Source organism: Gastrolobium bilobum, unplaced genomic scaffold (genome assembly GCF_033153095.1).
Source record: "Gastrolobium bilobum isolate Gb01-03AN ecotype WA unplaced genomic scaffold, APGP_CSIRO_Gbil_v1 utg2351, whole genome shotgun sequence".
Taxonomy (NCBI): Eukaryota; Viridiplantae; Streptophyta; class Magnoliopsida; order Fabales; family Fabaceae; genus Gastrolobium; species Gastrolobium bilobum.
Window position 1 is genome coordinate 37,517 of NW_026897581.1, and position 23,365 is coordinate 60,881.

Genomic DNA, 23,365 nt, shown 5'->3' on the forward strand with positions numbered 1-23,365 from the left:
GAGAGAGAGAGAGAGAGAGAGAGAGAGAGAGAAAGGGACTAGATCCGTTTACAAATTTTTTTTACAATTACACTAATGTAGAACCGATCGTATACTGTGTGATTAATGTAGGACCGGTCTTACATAATGTAATTTGTAAGAGTTTGTAAACAAAAAAGTTTGTAAATATAACCGATCACATATAAAAAAATCTAAACAAGAATTATTGCTTTTTAAATAAGTACCACAACCGTATACAGGTGAAGTAATGATGATTTGAGTGTACGTATCAAATAAGAAATACTCATGGAAATAATGGATCCCTATCAGAGCGAGTGTATTAAAGTACACAAGCAAACAGTGTAGTGCACGGAAAACAGGGGAAAGAAACAAAAGGAAATCCATCAAAATGCTATAAAAGACAAATGGCAACAACGAAAACAACCTATCTGTCTTTCACACTCTGAAAATCCTTCCGTTCCATTCCAGACAAAAAATGGATTCAGCAATTCCACCGTCGACGGCGGCGGAGCTGGACCTGAACAACCTGAAAGCACTGAAAGTTGTGGGCAAAGGTGCCATGGGCACCGTGTTCTTAGTTCAAGACCAAGACGACTCCTCTGGACGCAGCCCGTGGGCAGTTAAGGTGGTAGAGAAATCATCCACGGAAGCTGACCGTCGTGCCCGTTGGGAAATCCACGTCCTATCCCGTTTGTCGCATCCCTTTCTTCCTTCCCTTATCGGCACCTTTGAATCCGATCAATTGTTGGGCTGGGCCCTACCTTACTGTCCCGGCGGCGATCTCAACGTCCTCCGTTACCGCCAAACAGATCGTGTCTTCTCCCCCGCCGTCATCCGTTTCTACCTGGCAGAGATCGTCTGCGCTCTAGACCACCTTCATAGCATGGGCATCGCCTATCGCGACTTAAAGCCCGAAAATGTCCTCATTCAACAATCCGGCCACGTCACCCTCACTGACTTCGATCTCTCCCGCAACCTCACACACAAAACCGTCAAAACCGTCATTTTTCTAGAAGATTCCAAATCTCCGGAAATTACTCGCCGGAACTTCCCTAACTGGATCGACACTAACATAATGGGCTTGAAGAAGGCCAAGTCCTCCCGAGTCAGCCCCGTGAGTCGACGAAAGCTGAGTTTCTCCAACGGCGAACGGTCCAACTCGTTCGTCGGCACGGAGGAGTACGTCGCGCCTGAGGTTGTCCGCGGCGACGGACATGAGTTCGCCGTTGACTGGTGGGCCCTGGGGATACTTACGTATGAGATGTTGTACGGTGCGACGCCGTTCAAGGGTAAGAACCGCAAGGAAACGTTTCGAAACGTGCTGTTGAAGGAGCCGGAATTCGTTGGGAAGAAAACGGAGTTAACGGACCTGATTTCGCGGTTGCTCGAAAAGGACCCAACAAAGCGTTTGGGTTACGTTCGAGGCGTCAGCGAGATCAAGGAGCACCAGTTCTTCAGAGGGGTCAAGTGGGACCTACTCACCCTGGTCGTACGACCACCCTTCATTCCGTCAAGAGACGACGCTGACTTGGCGGCGGAGCAATTCACCTCCGGAGTGGACATAAGGGACTACTTCCGGAACTTGAAATCGCCGCCGTCGTTGCCGCCTTCTCCGTTGCCGTCACCGTCTTCTGAGTTTCAGAGGAATGTTTCTTTAGCTGAATTCTGACGCACGTGTGGGGGCTTGGACGAGGAACAGTTAGTTATTCTTTCTAGTTACTCGGAATTTCTGTGTATATAGAATAACGGTAGAACGTCAATAAACGGCGTTAGCAAGATTACTTGGTATAATATGGTTATATATAAATAAATATAAACTACAAATAGAATTGTACAATATGATGGTTTATACGTGAAAACTTTTTGATGTGTTTCACATGTATATCCACTCCGGTCTGCATATTGATTCTTTTTTTTTTTTTGAAGTTCTTGTCTTAACAATGCTCATGTTTTCAGGTAAAATATGAAACTAAATTATCTTCCTTCCACACGAGGGCATATATAAATTGCTCATTGTTGTTGGATCCAACGGTTAATCAGTAAATTTTACTTTATTTTATTTTTGTGAGAAGATTGCATGGTAAGATTTTCAAACTCGAACAACACGGTTCATTAATAATAGTAATAAAGGATGAAAAAGAAAAACTAGAAAAATTGTAGGATTGGAGGGGGGGGAGGGGGGGGGGGGGGGGGGAATAGACATATTTGTAATGTCCTAATAAGAAAGCTCTGATTAAATGTCCTAATAAACTATAAACTTTTTTTATTTTTATTTTTTCAAATGTACGTATATAACGAAAATTCGGGTTGTTGGCTTTTCTACCGTAGGATCAATGAATCAATATCGTTCAGACTTTACATGATTATAATTGTTTGGACGGAAATAAAGTGGTCATAAAAACTAAAAGAGTTTCAAATGCGATCTTCAAGGTGCATTGAGTGCGAACTATTTGAAATTATAGGTGTTTACAAATTTTCCAAAAAGTTCATGTCACCGTCATCCAATTTTAGTATTTGTAATTGTTTTCAGTTTAATCTTCACGATGCATTGAGAGTTATTATTTGATGCTCCGTTTGCTTATTGATACATGTTACAATTGGTAAATTAAAGCATTAAAGGCATCTCTCTTTTGAGAAGAAAGTATTAGTAGGACCAGTAATTCTAATTCTAATTGGCACCATCTTATTCAAATAAAGATGATCATAATAATAAAACTGTTTGTCCCGTGAAGTGAGGTGATTTGTTATCATAGTAAAGTCTCTATACATAATAATGAGCTACTGAAGTTATAATTCCTTAACACGTGCTCAAGTTTGTTCTCTTCATGATCGGAAGCTTATGGAGCAATCTTCTCGTTTCATTGTTTTACTGTCTAGAGCTATGTGAAGTAAATGGGTAAACGGTATTCTGTTACATACAGTTTTCATATTTTGAGTAAGAATATTAAAAGGAAAGGTGCTGTTATGATTACAGGACAAATTATTCCAAAATTACGGCAATAATTAAGATATACAATCACCCCCCCCCCCCAACAACACAAAAAAAAAAACCTTTGTATGCTCTTTTAATTATTGCTTAATTAACATGAGCAATCCTTCAAGGGTGTCATCATAGTGTTAAATCGGAACAGCTGCAATAGTTATGTACTTTTTTTTTTTTTTTTTTTTGTAAATCAATAGTTATGTACTTCCCTTCAGAATCTGACAGTAAATCAAGCCTTAAGCAAATAGTAAAAATAATTAATTGCAAAATTTACTTATAGCTTGAAATTTGTACCCCTAGTCTTACTCTTGGAATTTACACCTTATGGGGTTAAAAATGAAGGTAAAAAAAATGATTGTATCAATAAGCTTCATTTGTAGATTTATTCATAAATCTCCACTCATATATTAACTTCACCTAATTAACCCTATTACAAACTAATGAAAAGTACCTTTACCACAATGGTCTCAACAAGACAGCAACTTTGTAACTAATTCGGAGAGGCAGTTGAATAAATTTAGTATACTTGATTACATCTAAATTATATTATATATATGATTTAGTATTTCTCGAATTACATAAGATAAAATATTTCATATAATCTTAAAATGATGTCATTTTAGTGTTTGGAAAAAAAGATACAAGAAAATTTAGGAAAATTTATATTGCAAGAGAAAAGCAAAATTTTCAAAATGCCTTAATGTCTGTTTGGATCCTCTCTTTTTTAAGCTAGAAGCTACTTATAAGCATAAGATAGGTCAAACAGATTTTGGGAAAAGCTCTTATAATGAAAATCTCTCTTTTTTTATAATGAAAAAAAGCTGAAAGTTAAAAGTTCATAGGAGGAGTTTTTTTAAGCTCTTATCTGTTTTTCTTAAATTGTGTGTTTTTTTTAAATAAAGAGTTATAAAAATAAAAAGAGAGATAATTTTCTTGAAATATGTGCTTTTAAATAACTTTTAAGCTAAACTTTTTATGTAATTACTAAATAGCTTTTAGTTTTTTTTTAAACTATTTTTTTTAAATTTTTTTTTTTTAACTTTAGCTTATAAGTAGTTTATATCTTAAAAAAGAGAAGATCCAAACACGCTCTTAATTTTGTTTTTCAAACTCCAAAACGACTTTGTTTTAGAATTGTAAACGATAATTTTATTTCTTCTTATTAGAGAAACACTTATCATATATATAAATGAGCAGGAAAAAAAAAAGATTCATGTGACATTAAGTATAAAGGGACAGCTGAAATAAATAAAGCTAAATGAATTATTTTTTTCAATTTTTATAACTGATATATACTGAGTATTCGATATTATTGTAAGAGGACATGCGAATTACGTTCATGAGCAATTCAAATGGGTTGAAGCTATTTATAATTTTATATACCTCGTGATTTTATTAAAAAAAATAGAATTCTTTAGTTTTATTGTTTATTTTTCTTTACGACATAACTATATTTAATATTTAAATTTATATGTTTTATTTAAATGTAAGTCAATCTAGTCATAGTTAACCATTATTGAGTTGAGTCTACGTTGATAAAGGTCAAAATATTAAGTTGGATCGGTCCAGCCTACTTTTCAACTATGAAGCACGATTATGTTAATTTTTGTGAAAATATGTGTCGAATACCGACATATTCAATATGTTCCGACATGCGTCAATATTTTGGAATATGTTGATTATCCTGACATGTGATTTTGATTGTGTCTGACACTATCAAATGATATTTTTATAAAAAAAATTATATTAATAAAATTATAATTTAAAAAAATATTTAATAAAAACTTAAAAGATAAACTTAACCTAAAAGATAAGTATTCTCGTTTTTCCATCTGCTAGACTTAGTGCTGCTACTTGCTTCACTTCGCATTGACCGTCTGCTCCAGTTCATGTTCTTCTTGCTGGTGTCTTTTCCTTCTTCGCGGTGTTGTCTCTTCCTTATTCGCATTCTTCTCTGCTTTATTGTCTGGTGTTATGGACCCTGAGGCTCATTTATTGCTAAGCTCAACAAAGGACAATCTAAATATAAATAAGATATAATTAAGGAAGGATATTCATCAACGTTATCAATCCTAATACGACAGTATAATAAATGGGCTTGGGCTGCTAGGAAAGGCACAGAAGGTCCAAAATCCAATACCCACAGGTAAACTCTGTAAATAAGAGGTAAAGCCTATAGGTATGAGTGTTCGTCAACCGATCCAAACTGATTCAAACCGCGGTGTGTAACATCCCCGTCTCGAGCCGGTTCAATTAACATACATATGATACAAACAGAAAAGCGAAAGACTTAACTTACGAAAATGCGAGCTAACTTTTTCTTTTTCTTTAATCCTTTTTCACATGATATCTCACATTGCATACTTCTCCTTATTTATTTCTTATTTGACGAAGACGAAAATCGGGCAGAGTAACCTCTGTAAATTGGACAATTGGGGATTTTCCAATCCCACTCTCTAGGGTTCTTGATAAACAATTTATACCATATATGATTTCAGAAATACCAGATATCTATATAGGACAATATACCCATCCATGGGCGCATGCATAACTTGGTTCTGTGCCACTATGTCTAACAACATGCAATTCCAACAGGTAAACATATAACTGAATACTGCATCATAACATAAACATGCCTAAATACACAAGTGTACATGCATCAAAACGGAAACATGTACAAAACATATACAGGCCATATACAAGTATCGGATCAGACATCATGATCCACCAAAAGAATGGAATACAAAATAACCAGAATGTACTCCAAAATAACAGTAGCCTACAGCTACTCTAAAAATCTGGTCCATCGTAGCACCTCTAACCACGGGTCGTGTCCCTGCCTAGTGAGGGCTCACTAGGAATCTGAGAACCTGAAATGATGTCCCCGAAAAGGGATGAGATAACAAATCTCAATAAGCTCCAAGTTTATAGAGAATTCTCAATACCCCTAGCTCACTCCTGCATGAGAGTCAGATACAGAGTATACAAAGCAACATATAACAGATATCGTCACTAAACAAAACATATATACATATCTTATCAGAGGCGCACGCAATCATTCCCAAGGGAGGACCCCAAGCGGAACCAGACATATCAGAGGCGTACACCATCAGTCCCGAGGGAGGACCCCAAGCGGACATCAATGTACAATACAATCAATGGCCAAAGATCAATACAGAAATCACAGAACAAATTATATCATGTTATCAAATAGCTCTATATAAATGCATCTATACAAAGCATAAAAAATAATCATACAATCCAACCATAGTTTACTAACCATGGTGGAGCACTTAAGTAGGAAAAGACTCCTTAAACATAGAGCTTACCTCTTGATGCTTTACCAATCTGCTCACTTGTAACACAAGTTACCTATTTAGCTCCAAAGGCAATTTAAACCCTCTCAGTCCCTAGGCACACCTAGAGAAAGAATTCAAAACAAAATCAATAAAATGCTACAATGCCATGAAATTTACACAAGGCATTCATCTTATTGCTTACTTTCATTTTTTTACACTTATGCCAAATCTATGCCAATATACAATTCCAGACCACAATCTTTAAGCTCTCTTATTAGACCAGTTAAGGATGATTACTCACACAACAAGCAACCACCTGGTTTCATATTTACATAGGGTCTTAGAATGACCCAACCAAGCTCCTACAATACCTTTTACAATTTTTAACAATTCCTAGCCCCAAAATCATACAATGGCCGAAGCCAATAACAAAGGAAATTAGAGTTTTTCATCAATTCTTTTTACACAACCTTTGGTTCCTAGAACCCATACTAGACCCCTAGTTACTCGTATATTCATATAACAATTTAAGCCTAAACTTTGCCTATTTTTCCTTCACAAGGCCAATGAAACATACAATGGAGCCAAGATGTCTCTCATTATTTCTTAAACTCTTTCACTTCAAAATCATACTAAAGCCATGCATTAGAAACTAAACACATCACCAAAATAATTTTTAACATAATCAACCCCCACATAACCCTATAGGCCGAATTCAAAGAGAAGGGTTTTCCAAAGGATTATCTTTTATACTTTCAATTTAATCACTCAATTCACACTTCCAAATACATATAATCCTCCACAAACCAAGCAATTAAATTTTTGCACATACACCCCTACCATCACTACATGGCTGAATTCTAGGGAGGGAGATGCAAGGAAAATTTTCAACATTCAAACTCATAATCATGCTTATTTAACACTATAACTTCATTAACAACACCAATCCATAATAAATTTCAATATTCCAACTCAATAATATTCCATAACATATGCTCATAATAATCAAAACTTAAATCATGACATTTAAACCATTGGAATAATGATCTCTTATCTCAAATCACCTATAGAAGGCTTGGAGAAGAAAACCCAAGCTTGGTTCCACCTAAAAATTCACTTCTCTCACTAGGATGAATAGTAACCAAATTTTGAGAGGAAGAGAGCTCTTCACACAAGCCTTTTCAGCCTAAACAAAGTAGTGGGATGGATTCACCATGATCTCTACTTAAACTTTCATATATGACACTTTGTGTTTTGGTGACTAGATGAGTGAGAGAGAGAGAGAGAGAGAGAGAGAGAGAGAGAGAAACCCTAACCCCCCACAACCATGAAGCCACGTGAGAATGACAGAGGAGAAGAAAGAAAAAGACGCGCAGGAAAGAAGAAATAAAAGGAGATACGATTTGTAAAGTTAATTTATTTTAACTGGGTAACAGCTTATCTATCTACACACGTCCTTTTAATACCAAACTTTACCCAATGAACTAGAATATTTTTTCAGTCATATTTCTAACTTTACTTTTGCATTATGGGTAATTTTTCCTACACCTATTTTTACCACAAAAATCTCACTGACTGTACTTTTTATCTTAAAAGTAACCCTAATTTATTTAATTAGGTCTTTTACTTAATTTAACCCATTTATGCATGATTAAATATTTAATCATATACCCTTTTCTAATTAAACGGGTTAGAGATATTATATTCACCCCACCTTTTAAGGATTTTGCCCACAAAATCACACATATAACATAACACATACTTGACGTCAAACTCAGGATAACGCTGGTGAATATCATTCTCCCGCTCCCAAGTAGCGTCCTCAGGAGTCAAACCTTCCCATTGTACCTTGATCATGGGAATAACCTTGTTCCTCAATACTCTCTCATCGCGAGCCAGAACCTTCAGTGGTCCCACAACAAATTTCAAATCTTTCTTTACCTCAATATCGTCCCGCTAGCCAATGTGGGACACATCAGGTACATATTTGCGAAGCTGACTGATGTGAAAAATGCTATGCAGATTAGATAAATGTGGAGGTAAGGCAAGCTGATACGCCACAGGTTCGACCCTCTTTATAATCTGGTAGGGCCCTATGAACCTAGGACTCAACTTCCTCACTCCAAGAGCACGCCCAACACCTGTAGTCGGAGACAAACGAATAAACACATGATTCCCTTCAGAAAATTCAACGAGTCGATGTTTTGCATCATAATAACTCTTTTGGCGGCTCTGTGCTTTCTTTAATCGATCCTTAATTATAATAATTTGATCAGTATTCTCCTGTACCATATCAGGCCCAAATAACTGTCTCTCACCAATTTCTGACCAACAAGTAGATGCTCTGCACCTACGGCCATACAAAGCCTCATAGGGAGCCATGCCCAAACTGGCATGATAACTATTATTGTAGGAAAATTCCACCAGCGGAAGATACTTATCCCAAGAAGTCCCCTGCTCTATGAAACAAGCCCTCAACATATCCTCAAGAGTCTGAATGGTTCTCTCAGTCTGACCATCAGTCTAAGGATGATAAGCCGTACTCAGTCTCAGCTGCGTACTGAATGCCTGCTGCAATGCTTCCCAGAGTCTAGAAGTGAACTTAGGGTCCCGATCACTAATGATACTTTCAGGAACACCATGAAGTTTTACAATCTCTTTCACATATAGTCGAGCTAACTGCTCAGTAGAGAAAATCGTCTTGATTGGAATGAAATGTGCAGACTTTGTCAATCTATCTACTACCACCCATATAGAATCAAAACCAGCCCGAGTTCTCGGTAATTCCACTACGAAATCCATAGAAATACTGACCCATTTCCATTCCGGAATATCCAAGGGCTGCAGAAATCCAGAAGACCTCTGATGCTCAATCTTAACTTTCTGACATGTCAAACACTTGTTTACAAACTGAGCAATATCTTTCTTCATGCCCGACCACCAGAAATTTCGTTTCAAATCTTGGTACATCTTGGTAGCACCAGGATGGATAGTGTACTTACCCATATGTGCCTCAGCCACCACCTCATCCACCATCTGACCCTTTGGAACAATGATACGATCTTTATAAAACTTAAGACCGAACTTATCAGTAGATAAAAAGTCCTGTTCTTTCATAGACTGAACCTCTTTATCAAGTAATTGAGCCTCTTTAAGCTGCTCAACTAACGAGTTCTGGACTACCGTAGTAGTCAACAAATACGGGCTATCTTTTGTAATCACAGGAATGTTGAGATCCCAAAACTTCTCAATTAAATCATACTCAGCGATCATCATATTAGCTACACAAAGTGCCTTTCTGCTTAAAGCATCGGCCACTACATTGGCTTTACCTGGGTGATATTGCAATTCGAAGTTATAATCCTTAAGAAATTCCACCCATCGGTGTTGCCTCATATTCAACTCTTTTTGATCAAACAGATACTTTAAACTTTTGTGGTCGCTATAAACAACAAAATCGACACCGTATAAAAAGTGTCGCCAGATTTTCAAAGTGAACACTACGGCTGCCAACTCCAGATCATGTGTTGAATAGCTTTCCTCATGCAGCTTTAACTGTCGAAAAGTGTAACACCCCGTGTATACCCGGTTTGTTATCATATCATCATATTAAGCAGCGCTTAATTAAATATGCGGAATAAATTTTTGCTTTTCAATTATGACGTCATTAATCATTACCAAGTTGATTACTTAATCACTTTCAAAATATTGCATGTATGTAATTGCAAGTAGACAACTATATACACTGAATAACCTCATAATATAAATAAGTGAGTATCTAAGTCACAGATCTACAACACGTAGTCCGGACAATATCCTGATACATTAATACAACTCGAATCTAAATAAAAACACAGTCAATCAATGTAGCATGGACAACCCTTATCCTCACCAAATAAGGCAACAAAGCCCAATAGAGTCTCAACAACAAAATCATAATAATAACATAAAGCATGTCAGCATCCAAGCATAACAGTATAACAGCAAGCATATCACATCAGCTCTGGCCTCCTGCCGCCCGAGGTCTCAACTCCTGAGTTACCTGAACCTGAAATATGTTCTCCAAACGTGGGGTGAGATCTCTAAACAGAAATCTCAGTAAGGCAAGGGGTCCTCAAGGATTTTTTCACCCCAAGCTCACTTACATGTGCAATATAAGTTCAAAAGCAATATACAATATCAGTTCTAAAATCAGTGCAATGCAACATATAATCATGTCATGTGTGTCAAGACATCTACTGGCCATAGAAATGCAGGATTTACATACGTCTATTACCTACATCAGTGCATGACGCCACTTGCACCCACCCACAGAATCACCGTATTGTATGACGCCACATACTCAGGCTTACCGTCTAGATGGAACAACACATGCATATTATTAGGCCCTTGCACTTAACAACTCAAAAGCATTTCAATCATCAAAACATGAAAACACATCATGCATATAAACCATCCCCCCATGGGATGTGGTGGAACCAACAATGGATAAACCGAGGACACGAAAGCTTACCTCGCAAGCTAACTATCCAAGCCAAGCTCACACTAGCTCAATGCCCACAAACGGCACAATCACAATATGTTTATACAATAATTAATCCTCAATAATCATTGCCCAAGGTTACATTAAGTGATTAAGGTTTTCCAACTCATTTTAAGCCATTTTATGCAAATTCTGCAGGAGGTATTCGAATACTCCTCGATGAGTAATCGAATACTCCCTGTCTCCAGAAAGTATTCGACTACTTTCACTTAAGTATTCGAATACCACAAGGTATCCGAATACTTTTCCCCCAGTATCCGAATACCACCAGGTATCCGAATACAAATACCACAGTATTCGAATACTTATTCAACGGTATCCGAATACTTTTCTTCCTAAAAAAGTATCCCAATACTCCTGCAAGGAGTATTTGACTACCGGAGGACAAGTATTCGAATACTACACGAAAAATATTTGAATAATTATGAAAGAGAATGCATAAATTCGAACTACCATCTGCATAATTCCATTTTTAAGGGTCCAAACGTGATTTGGAGTCCAATGACTCCGTAAACAGATGTTCATTAACATATTTTAGACTCAGAATCTCAGTCCTTAACTCAAATGATTCAAGTTTCACTTTTTAATGGATTAAACAAGCTTAAATCATGAAAATAACAAAGAGGTGGTCATGGTATACCTCCAAAGCTCAAAACTCCGAAAATGAGGCACACTAGGGGTCCTCTACACAGCACCACAACACTGACTTTACCAAGATACAAATTTGATCATCAAGCTTGGCCCTTTATGCCAAAAGGTGACTTCTTGAAGCTCAAAAAGCCAAGAACAAGGCCACACAAACCCAAACCCAAACCCAAGAGGACAGCCCCAAAGTCAGCAACTCCAGAAACTAAAACCCAAAAATGGAGCACCTTTTACTCACACAAGCCTTGCACTCATTCCCCTATGCCACAATGATGAAGGAACAAGGAACAAAAGTGGTCATTTAGGTAGAGTTTATGAAGTAGAAGGCTATGGAAGAGTAGAGGGAAGGTGCCAGCCGAAGAGTGTTCAGAATTCTTCACGTAGGCAGCCTCAATATGGCCTAGGGTTTAGAACCCAATAGAATATATAGCCCACTTAAGTGTAATCGTACAGTATTAGCATTAATAGCTACACTTAACATTTTAATCTCAAACTTGGGATTCTGAACCTAGCCATTTTTCTAGAATTTGTCATATTTTTATTTTATTTTTCGCAGTACTATGCCGGTACGCGCTTTTACGAAGTTGGTATCAGTTCTGGCACAAATTCTCATTATTTTGACTTGAAACTTGACATGCTAGTCCTATATATTATTCTAGGAATATTCCCACACTTATTATAATTTCTGGGATACATCGGTACACATTTATACCGTGAGGCAGAACCGGTATCTGCACTTTTCGTCAGAAAATTAACTTTCAATATTATTAATCACTTACCATAGTTATTTAAGTCTTATCATAATTATTAGGGTCAATTATGAAATTATCTCATTAATCTCATAATTAATTAATTGAATTCCTTAATTAACAGTGCGGATTCTTACAAAAAGCATAAGCAACCACCTGACGTAGCTGCATTAATAGACAACCCAATCCAAACTTAGAAGCATCACAGTATACTACAAATTTACTTGTAGGATCAGGCAATATCAACACCAGAGCGGTAGTCAACTTTCTTTTTAACTCTTGAAAACTCACTTCACATTCTTGGGTCCACACAAATGGGTTCCCTTTATGGGTTAACCGTGTCATGGGTAGTACCATCCGTGAGAATCCCTCAATAAAACGCCTATAATACCCAACCAAACCAAGAAAACTCCTGATTCCAGTAATATTTGTAGGACGCTCCCAGTCTAACACTGCTTCAATCTTACTCGGGTCCACTGCCACTCCTTCAGATGAAATGACATGGCCTAGAAATTGTATCTCGGAAAGCCAGAAGTCACACTTAGACGGCTTCACATGTAACTGATGATCTCTCAGAATATGTAGAACAATCCTCAAATGCTCAGAATGCTTGATGAGTCTCCAATTTACTATGTATTAAGCGTCAATATGAGCATGAAATTGAATGAAAAATAATTAAAAGTAATGAGAATTATAATTAAATTGTTATTTTATTTTCAATAATATTCTCATAAGATTTTTTATATTTTGCAGTAAATTTTAGCTCAATCAAGAGATAAATTGTAGAGATCAAATAGATTGCTTTGGATTTCTGAATCATTCAAGATCTTATCAAATCTTCGTTGAATATTTTTAAGGAAAATTCTCCATTAAATAAAAAGGGGAAGTTTTGAAGGATTGGATTAAAAATATGATTAAAGATTCCAGTGAAGATTCCATTGAAGATATGATGAAAATTAAAAGATAAAGTTTTCATCCCTATAAAAAGGCATCTCTTGGAAACTCAAAACACAATTCGACAGAGGCAACAATATTCAGAAGAGGAGACTCACGCTGGAGATCAGGATTCCGGAGAACTCGAAGATTGAAGATCATTGATCTTTCTTCTTCATCTTTTTCTTTTATTTCTTTGTTATGAATTCTTTTTACTATTTTAATTTGTTTAAGCCAGCTATGTCTGGCTAGTTTCTTTTTGTAGTTGGGATCACGGACCCGATGTGAATCCTTAACAACTCTGGCAAGCTCACAAGCATCCCATGCATGTTATAATTCATTATGAATTCATTGAAAGAAGGAGGAAGTGATGATAGAACTAAGTCATTAATTAATTCAGCATCCATTGTGAACCCTAGACCCTCTAGCTTCTCAATGAGCGCTATTATCTTGAGTACATGGCGGTTAAAACACATGCCTTCAGTCATCTTGCATAGGAACAATTCCCTAAAGGTCTCATACCTCTCATGTCTGCCTTTAATATCATACAACTCCTTGAGATGCAGGATAATGGAGGGGGCATCCATATGCTCGTGCTGTTTACACAGTTCATGCGACATGGATGCCAGCATGATGCAACAAGCCAAACCATTATCATCCATGTGTTGCTTGTGGGCCTCGAAATCAAATTCCGCGAACCCATCTTCCCCTTCCTTAGGCGCAGTAGGTAAAGCAGTGTCAAGGACATAAGCAACTTTTTCGGCCCGCAGAACATTTCTTACGTTTCGATACCAGTCCATAAAATTAGGACCCGTGAGTTTGTTTGTATCGAGTATTGAGCACAGTGACAGTGGATTAGTCATACTAAAACTGAAAATATAAAGATAGATTAATTAATATATATTGTCGTGTAACAAATTGTTAAAGACTTTAAATAATTTTCCCCTCCCACTATTTTATCTAAGTCAATAACCCTTACCATTTGACTTAGGGTTAATCTACTATTAGATTTTACCTTAGTGAGATTAAGAGTGCGATTATTTACTTTAACCCCTGTCTGTGACCGCAAGATTAATTTAAATAATAGGTTGATCCTTATCAACAGTATCTCATACCCTCTCTTAGCATTAGGTTGACAATTCCTTGTCACTTAGTGGTGCATCTCATGCAACCAACCTAGCACTATTACTCTAAGCACATAAGCCCGGCTGAGCCTGCAACTTATGCCTCAGTTAAGCACTAACCAGCACCCTAAGTGTCTCACACTTCTAACACTACTCTTGCTTAACGAAACAATGGGTCCCAACTGAGTTGTGGAGCACCACTATTTAGAGGAGGTTTGAGTAATATTGGTGGTGGGAGGTAATCATGCGCTTAATAATTCATTCCTTTTAAGGGTTCATTTTATTTAGGGTTTATAAAATCTCATCAAACGTGTATGTATGTTATCATGCTAGTCGTAACCTATGTCAAACATCTATCGGTTTACACTAGTCGCAATTGGACGTGCATAATAAGGCATACAAACGCGGTTTGTCCAATTTATGCATACTAGACGTCTTAAGTCATATAAGCATACATTTGTGATACAATATCTCATGCATACTAGTCGTACAAAGCATACAAGCATATAAAACATTTTTATTTGAGATAGTCATGGTGCTCGCGCATTCGTCCATCTTGCTTCTCAAGCCACGGCTGCTTGTCGTCTAAACGCCACTAGCCTAATTTTCTAATTACAAATAATTAAAGAAACTCCAAAACATCTTTGGAGGGACAAATGAAAAATTACAAAATTCGAAATTCAAATTACACCTCTAATTTAAATAGAGAAAAATTACACATTAATTTAAAAATTTGAAATTCAAATTTCGGGCACCATGACCATCCCCTTCCTTTTTGCACCTGAAATGTTAAACAACTTGCAAGCACAAAATATCTTATTATCACATAACATGTTCTCACATATATCTTGATATTTAACAATTAAACATCAAAATAAGAATCAAAATTCAAAAATTTTCCAATTTTCTCCCAATGGTCGAATTTTGCATCTTTATGCATAATTCAAATCTTTGTCAAATCTTTCTCAAAGAACACAAAAATTAAACCATTTATTCAACCATAACTCATATGGCCGAACCATACATCATCATGTACAAAAATTTTATGCTATGTTCATGAACAATTCATCTAACAAAAACACAAAATCATCAAGATCAAAATGAACAAAATCAAGAATCCTAATTTTATTCATATTGTCGAGATATGCCATAAACCCTTCATGCATTTTTTAAAATAAAAAATCATGGAGAAAATAATGCATTTGAATATTCACATCATGGCCAAATCATATTCCTTTCTAAAAGATGTTTCTTTTGTAAACTTTCACAAAGAATCAAAACAAACAAAACCATGAGTGCATGTAGATATATGAACACCATAATCATATTAAACATGTTCATAAAAAGACAATCCACATGCAAAGAATTAATCTTTAACAACTTTAAAGAACTTTTGACCGTGAGAAAATAAATTTCACAAACAAAGTACCATCACCCGCCGATGGTAAAGCGACCGGGCTTTGATACCACTTGAAAGTAAAATGGCCTTGAAGGCCGTAACATGTGAGAGGGAAAAACAAAAAAATTTCTTATGCGAAATCACACATGCAATCAAGAATCATGCTTTATGACAGTATGATGTTACCTTTGTTTGTGAGTTCAAAACTCCAAGACGATCAGTGTTAGGTTTGAAGGGTTCAAACCCTCTAACGTTGATCCACACCACTCACGTCAAGATGCAAGAACTCTTCTTGTCAAGCCACCAATTGACCACCACAAAGAGGCTTGCTATGCGCTCAATAGGTGAAGAAGGAGGCTAGGTAAATGTGTTTAGAAGAGTGAAGTCTTCAGCATGAAAACTTCACAAGAGTGGGAATGGATTGAAGTAGAAATGGCTAGGTCTTTTTCTGAAAACTTTAAGGAGAACTTACCCCTAGTATGCGCACAAGAGAGTGAGAGAGTTAATTAATCAAATCAGATTTTTCACTTAAATCCATGATGTAGGTGGCGTACAAGAGAGGAGAGAAAGGTGGAGTTGTTTGCAATTAAAATTCCCAACAACCTACCTTTGGATCCTCATGAGACTAGGTCTCTACCTAGTCAAAATTCTGATCCAATGGCCATCATATGGCCAGCCATTATGCGCCCCTATTCAGCCCTAAAAGGGGTCCAGATTCGTTGAGCAGTTGCATTCAAATTTGAACCAACTCACTCACTGATTCTCTCAACCAACCAAATCTGATTGGAGCTTGTTTGGTTGACTAGATGACACTCATCATCCATCCAAAGTGGCTCCCCAAATCAGCCCTTGGAGATCTTCATAGATCTTCTCTTGATATAAGGGATTTGTTCCAACAAGATCTCATCTTATTCTTTTGTTATGGAATAACTTTTCATAGCCAATTCAAATTCAAATTCAACCATTTAAATTCAAACGTTCAAACATTTAAATTCTGAATTCAAATTCAAATTTCAAATTCAAATTCAAATTTCAAATTCAAATTTCAAATTTCAAATTCAAAATTTAAATTTTAAAATTCAAATTCAAATTTCAAATTTCAAATTTCAAATTTCAAATTCAAAATTCAAAATTCGAATTTCAAAATTCAAATTCAAATTTCAAATTTCAAAATTCAAAATTCAAATTCAAAATTCAAAATTCAAATATTTGATAATTAATTTAACCAATTAAATTAATTAGTAATGTCTTGGACCATCCAAGCCCATTAACCATACCATGTGCCCTCTCCCTCTTAGGTGGGCTTCCAAACTTCATCTTGGGCTAACAACCATTATTAGGCCCAATACCTTTAATGATATATCATCATGACAATAAGATGTTAGTGTGTGACCCATTAGGCCCAATATAGCTACTGACATAAACGGGCTTGGGCCCAACAAGCCCACAACCCATCTAATGACAACACAGAGCACTAGCAATGCTTTGTTGCCCCAGAGCCAGTTAGATTAATGACTTGATCATCCTATTACACATATTTGGTTGCCGTATATATTTCATTTCGTCTCGGTTACCTTCCCATTAAACCTAGGGTAAGGAAACGTATCAACCCTTGCGGTTTATGGTAAGCTTTATTCGAAATAAATAATCTTTAATTTACTGACTCTAAAGGCAGATCATCTCATGATCTCTTTTACTATGCATAGATTCCTGAGTCCCTGTAAATGTCATCCCGATTTCTCTGGTTTACAGATAACCTAATCTCTCATAGAGATTTGACGAATTCCTTCAGCTTATCACCCTAGTCCTGTGCTCTTTCAGGACAAGCCCAACAGTGTACCTATGAGCCTCCATGTTTCAGGCAGATGAGGTATACAATCAAAGCATGCCTTCTAGAACACAGTCTAGGTAATATCTTCTGGTCTAAGGAAAGACATACCCAAATATAAAGAGACTACTCCAATGACACTATCTGTGAGATTTCCTCATAGAGTCTCTTTGTGGGTCTGTTCAGTGCGAGCTATACCCTTATAGGTCCACCAACGACTTTAGCTACGACATCTCCATATCTGTAGCACATGAGGTCTTTTACCTTGTATCCGTATAAAAGTAGATAAGTCGTGCTAGTCTTACCCGAGATCACTGATCCCCATTCTCAGTGTCTCTAGATTAGGAACATAAAATTAGGAATAAACGTCCAGTATCCTTGAATCCTCATGATTGTGATCTCATCACAGATACTCAAGAGATACCTATTTTATTCCAAGGGGTTTATCCAGTTACTCAAATAAAATATTAACAATAATATTGAGACAAAATATGAAACAGGATAAAGAGTGCTTTTATTTATTTGCGACAATATAAAAAGGTCAACATATGTCCTAATCTAATCAAAAGATTTTCTCTAGGACATCCATATACTAACAATGAATTCTTTTTACTATTTTAATTTGTTTAAGCCAGCTATGTCTGGCTAGTTTCTTTTTGTAGTTGGGATCACGGACCCGATGTGAATCCCTTATATTTCCTATATTATTTTTAATAGTTAGTTTGTTTTATTCTACCTGTGTTAATTTTTTCATATCCTTGTTAGAACTGATCACTCTAATTATAGGACTTTGAGGGTTAGGACTCACAATAGACATATTGGGATTTTAATCTGGACAATGGTAGAATAACAATTTGTGCATGACCTAGACATAGGCTTACATAGATTACAGACTTTTAATTCATTTGTTTAATGCTTAATTCAAGAGGGATTACTAGGACACTAGGATTCTAATTGGGTTAAAAGGTTGAAATCACTAAGACGTTAGGGTTCAACTATTTTATAGGGAAATAATAAATTGTCTGAGCAAATGAATTAGTTAATTATAAAATACAATATAGGAATATAAGGGAGGATCGGAGGTGAAATACATCATAGCTACAGTCTTTTTATAATTTTTACTCAAATTCATATTTTCTTCTCGTTCTTGATAAATTCTTGCATGCGTTTAATATTATTATTTTTAAATTCTATTTTTAAATTACAACAATCAATCACTTTCACAATCAAAACAAATTTCTTTTCCAACTTAAGGGGAATAGTTAAATTAATACTTGGTGCATTAATCCTCGAGGGAACGATCTTTACTTATCACTTTTATTACTTGAAACGAACGGTATACTTGCCGATTTCGCAACAATGCTCTTCTTTGCTCTTTGAATATATCAGTATGTCACCAATAAAGACAACCACAAACTGATCTAGATACTCTTTAAAGATTCGATTCATATAACTCATGAAAATGGCTGGTGCATTTGTAAGCCCAAACGGAATAACTAGGTACTCATAGTGTCCATATCGGGACCTGAAAGCTGTCTTTGAAACATCATCCGGCTTTATCCGGATCTGATGATACCCGGACCGGAGATCTATCTTAGAAAATACAGTCGCACCACGTAACTGATCTAACAAATCATCTATACGCGGCAAATGATACTTATTCTTAACAGTAACCTTATTTAACTGCCGGTAATTTGTACATAATCTCATAGACCCATCCTTCTTCTTAACAAATATCACCGAGGTTCCCCACGGAGACACACTCGGTCTAATAAAATTCTTACTGGACAGAGTCTTCAATCTGTTTCTTTAGCTCAGACAATTCCAGAGGTGATATCTGGTATGGGGCTAAAGAGATAGGCCTCACACCAGGAAACAAGTCAATTGAGAATTCAATTTCCCTCTCTGAAGTGCGGGATTTCATCCGAAAAAACATCCTCAAAATCAAAGACGATAGGGATCTCAGAAATTGGTTCCTTATTGACACCTACCAGACCTCCTAACAGAATAAACCCGAAATCTCCTTCCTTCAAAGCCTTTGCAACCCGAAGGACAAACAGATAAGGAGACTCTCTCTCTACATCATTATAAGAAACAGAAATGGTCTTACTGCAGCAATCAATCTTCACACAGTACTTAGACAACCAATTCATTCCCAAAATTAAATTCACAGAGGCAAGATGGAAGACAATAAAGTCAGCAGAATACTCTCTGCCCTCATACTTGAATTTCACATTTTTACAAATATATCTTTCATCAAAAACACTTCCCACAACCGTAACAATGAGCATAGGAGTTATCATTTTTCTCACAAACAGATTAAATGCTTTGGCTATATAATCAGCAACAAAAGAATGTGTGGCACCAGAATCAAACAAGACACTAAGAATTTCATTGTGGATAGAAATCATACCTCGCACCAAACTAGCAGACCTCTCAGCCTCTTGCTAAGTCACTGCATACACTCGGACAACTGGAGGTGGAAAAGGTAGAGATGGTTCCTCAACCACAATAGGAGCCGGAGTAGCCTGAATGGTAGAAACTTGTCCCCTATTAAAGGGACAATCCTTAATAAAATGCCCTGCTTGGCCACACTTGTAACAAAGTCTTTGTTCTTTCCTGTAAACCCCAGAATGAGCCTTACCACATGTAGAGCACTGAGGAGCAGATTTAAAATTCCCAGGCTTTGAATTCCAGCCTTCTTGAACTTGCCATCAGATTGTTTAACCTGTAAACCTTTCCCTTTAGAACCCCCAGTATTGTTTTTAGGGCTAGGATTGAGAGCATCTTGGTCCTTGTTCTTCTTTCTATAGTACTCTTGGATATGCTTACACTTCTTGATAAGTGCAACAAAAGTGTCAGAAGAGTTTCCTGCAAGTTTTTCAGAAATATTATCATGTAGTCCTCTTTGAAACTTAAACATCAGATCTTCCTCGATAGGCGGAGCTCTCTGGAAGTGAGAATATTTTGCCAGCTTGTTAAATTAATTCAGATATTCATCAATGGACATTTGACCCTGTTTCAAGTCCTCAAATTCCCCCTTTTTCCTTAGGCGGGCTTCTTCCGAAAAATATCTCATCAAAAAGTGTCTTTCAAATAAAGGCCATGTGATGGCATAACCCTGACATTCCAAGGGTTGACGAGTATTTTTCCACCAGTCAGTGGCATCACTCTGCAGCATATATGAGGCATATAATAATTTCTACTGATCATCACACTCCATAACTGTAAAATTACGATCCAACTCCTCTAACCACTGAATCGCAGCAATAGGATAATAGCGCCTTTATAATGTGGTGGTGCATGTTTTCGGAATGCATTTAGCATTCTATCTCTCTGATCTCTATTAGTGACTGGCAGCCCCACATCACCCTGTGACTGGACGCTTCATTTAGATTATTATTTCCTTCACCCTCCTCTACATGGAGAGAATGAGGGGGAGGAGTATGTTGTTGTGGCTGTGGCTGTGGCACAGGCTGTGGTTGTTGTTGTGGTTGTTGTTGTGGCAAAAGTTGTGGTTGTTGCTGTAAACCTTGCCCACCAGCCCTCACCTCGGCTAAAAGTAATCTCATCATTTCAACATTTGCCAATCTGTTTGCTGTCAACATATCTTGATTAGCTTTCATTATCAATTCAAGTTCCTGCTATCTTGTTGCAGCCATAGTCTGCTGAAATGCAGTAAGAGCCGTCAACATAGGATCCAGTTGTGAATTACTTCCCCGACGATTTACTCGGGGTATCGCCATATCCGCTATGGTAGGATCTGTCGGGTCAACAGGAGGATCAGGAGTCCCTCTTGGACGAACCATAATTCTTCACATTTTACATAAAGGAATGAGTTAGCTATGCTCACACTCAGTGATCAGACATGCATATCATAGCACTCCAAGAAAAACTCAAGAATACCATAACCCAAACATCTTATGCAATATATCATGGACTTTCCTAGAGAAACTGCTCTGATACCATAAATGTAACATCCCCGTCTTGAGCTGGTTCAATTAACATACATATGATACAAACAATAACAGTGAAAAACTTAACTTACGAAAATGCGTGCTAACTTTTTCTTTTTCTTTAATTATTTTTCACATGATATCTCACATTGCATACTTCTCCTTATTTAGTTCTTATTTGACGAAGACGAAAATCGGGCAGAGTAACCTCTGTAAATTGGACAACTAGGGATTTCAAATCTCACTCTCAAGGGTTCCTGATAAATAGTTTATACCATTTATGATTTCAAAAATACTATATATCTATATAGGACAATATACCCATCCATGGGCGCATGCATAACTTGGCTCCGTGCCACTATGTCTAACAGCATGCAATTCCAACAAGTAAACATATAATTGAATACTGCATCATAATATAAACATGCCTAAATACACAAGTGTACATGCATCAAAACGGAAACATGTACAAAACATATACAAGCCATATACAAGTATCGGATCAGACATCATGATCCACCAAAAGAATGGGATACAAAAAAACCAAAATGTACTCCAAAATAATAGTAGCCTACAACTACTCCAAAAATTTGGTCCATTGTAGCACCTCTAACCACGGGTCATGTCCCTGCCTAGTGAGGGCTCACCGGGAATCTGAGAACCTGAAATGATGTCCCCGAAAAGGGGTGAGATAACAAATCTCAATAAGCTCCAGTTTTATAGAGAATTCTATATACCCCTGGGCTCACTCCTGCATGAGAGTCAGATACAGAGTATACAAAGCAGCATATAACAGATATCATCACTAAACAAAACATATATACATATCTTATCAGAGGCGCACGCAGTCATTCCCAAGGGAGGACCCCAAGCGGAAATCAATGCACGTGTTCCCAAGGGAGGAACCCAAGCGGTAACAGACATACCAGAGGCTTACACCATCAGTCCCGAGGGAGGACCCCAAGCAGACATCAGTGTACAATACAATCAATGGCCAAAGATCAATACAGAAATCACATCAGAACAAATTATACCATGTTATCAAATAGCTCTATATGAATGCATCTATACAAAGCATCAGAAACAATTATACAATCCAACCATAGTTTACTAACCATGGTGGAGCACTTAAGTAGGAAAAAACTCCTTAAACATAGAGCTTACCTCTTGAAGCTTTACCAATCTGCTCACTTGTAACACAAGTTACCTATTTAGCTCCAAAGGCAATTTAAACCCTCTCAGTCCCTAGGCACACCTAGAGAAAGAATTCAAAACAAAATCAATAAAATGCTACAATTCCATGAAATTTACACAAGGCATTCATCTTATTGCTTACTTTCATTTTTTTACACTTATGCCAAATCTATGCCAATATACAATTCCAGACCACAATATTTAAGCTCTCTTATTAGACCAGTTAAGGATGATTACTATAAGAACCCGCACCGTTAATTTAGGAAATTAAATTAATTAAATATGAGAATTAGGAAATAATTCCATAATTAACCCTAATAAATATGATAAGGCTTAAATAATTATGGTAAGTGAGTAATAATGCTGAAAATCACTTTTCGGACGAAAAGTGCAGATACCGGTTATGCTCCACAGTATAAAAGTGTACCGATGAAATATTCCAAAAAATTATAATAAGTGCATGAATATTCCTAGAATATTATGTAGGACTAGTAAAACAAGTTTCAAGTCAAGATGGCGAGAACTGATGCCAGAACTAATACTGTGAGCGTGAAAGTGCGTACCAGAAAAGTGATGCGAAAAATTAAAATTAAAATATGAAAAATCCTAGAAAAAATGGTTAGGTTAAGAATATGAAGTTTTAGATTAAAATGATAAGTGCAGCTATTAACGCTAATATTGCGCGATTAACTTAAGCGCGCCTATAAATACA

General features: G+C 36.7%; 1 protein-coding gene across 1 annotated transcript; it reads left to right on the forward strand.

The window, feature by feature from the left end:
- Positions 1 to 271: 271 nt before the first annotated feature.
- On the forward strand, positions 272 to 1,829 carry LOC133308262 (serine/threonine-protein kinase UCNL-like). The gene has a single exon (XM_061508871.1). It carries the CDS (start codon positions 476 to 478, stop codon positions 1,667 to 1,669), a length of 1,194 nt encoding a protein of 397 aa, XP_061364855.1. The 5' UTR covers positions 272 to 475; the 3' UTR covers positions 1,670 to 1,829.
- Positions 1,830 to 23,365: the final 21,536 nt, after the last annotated feature.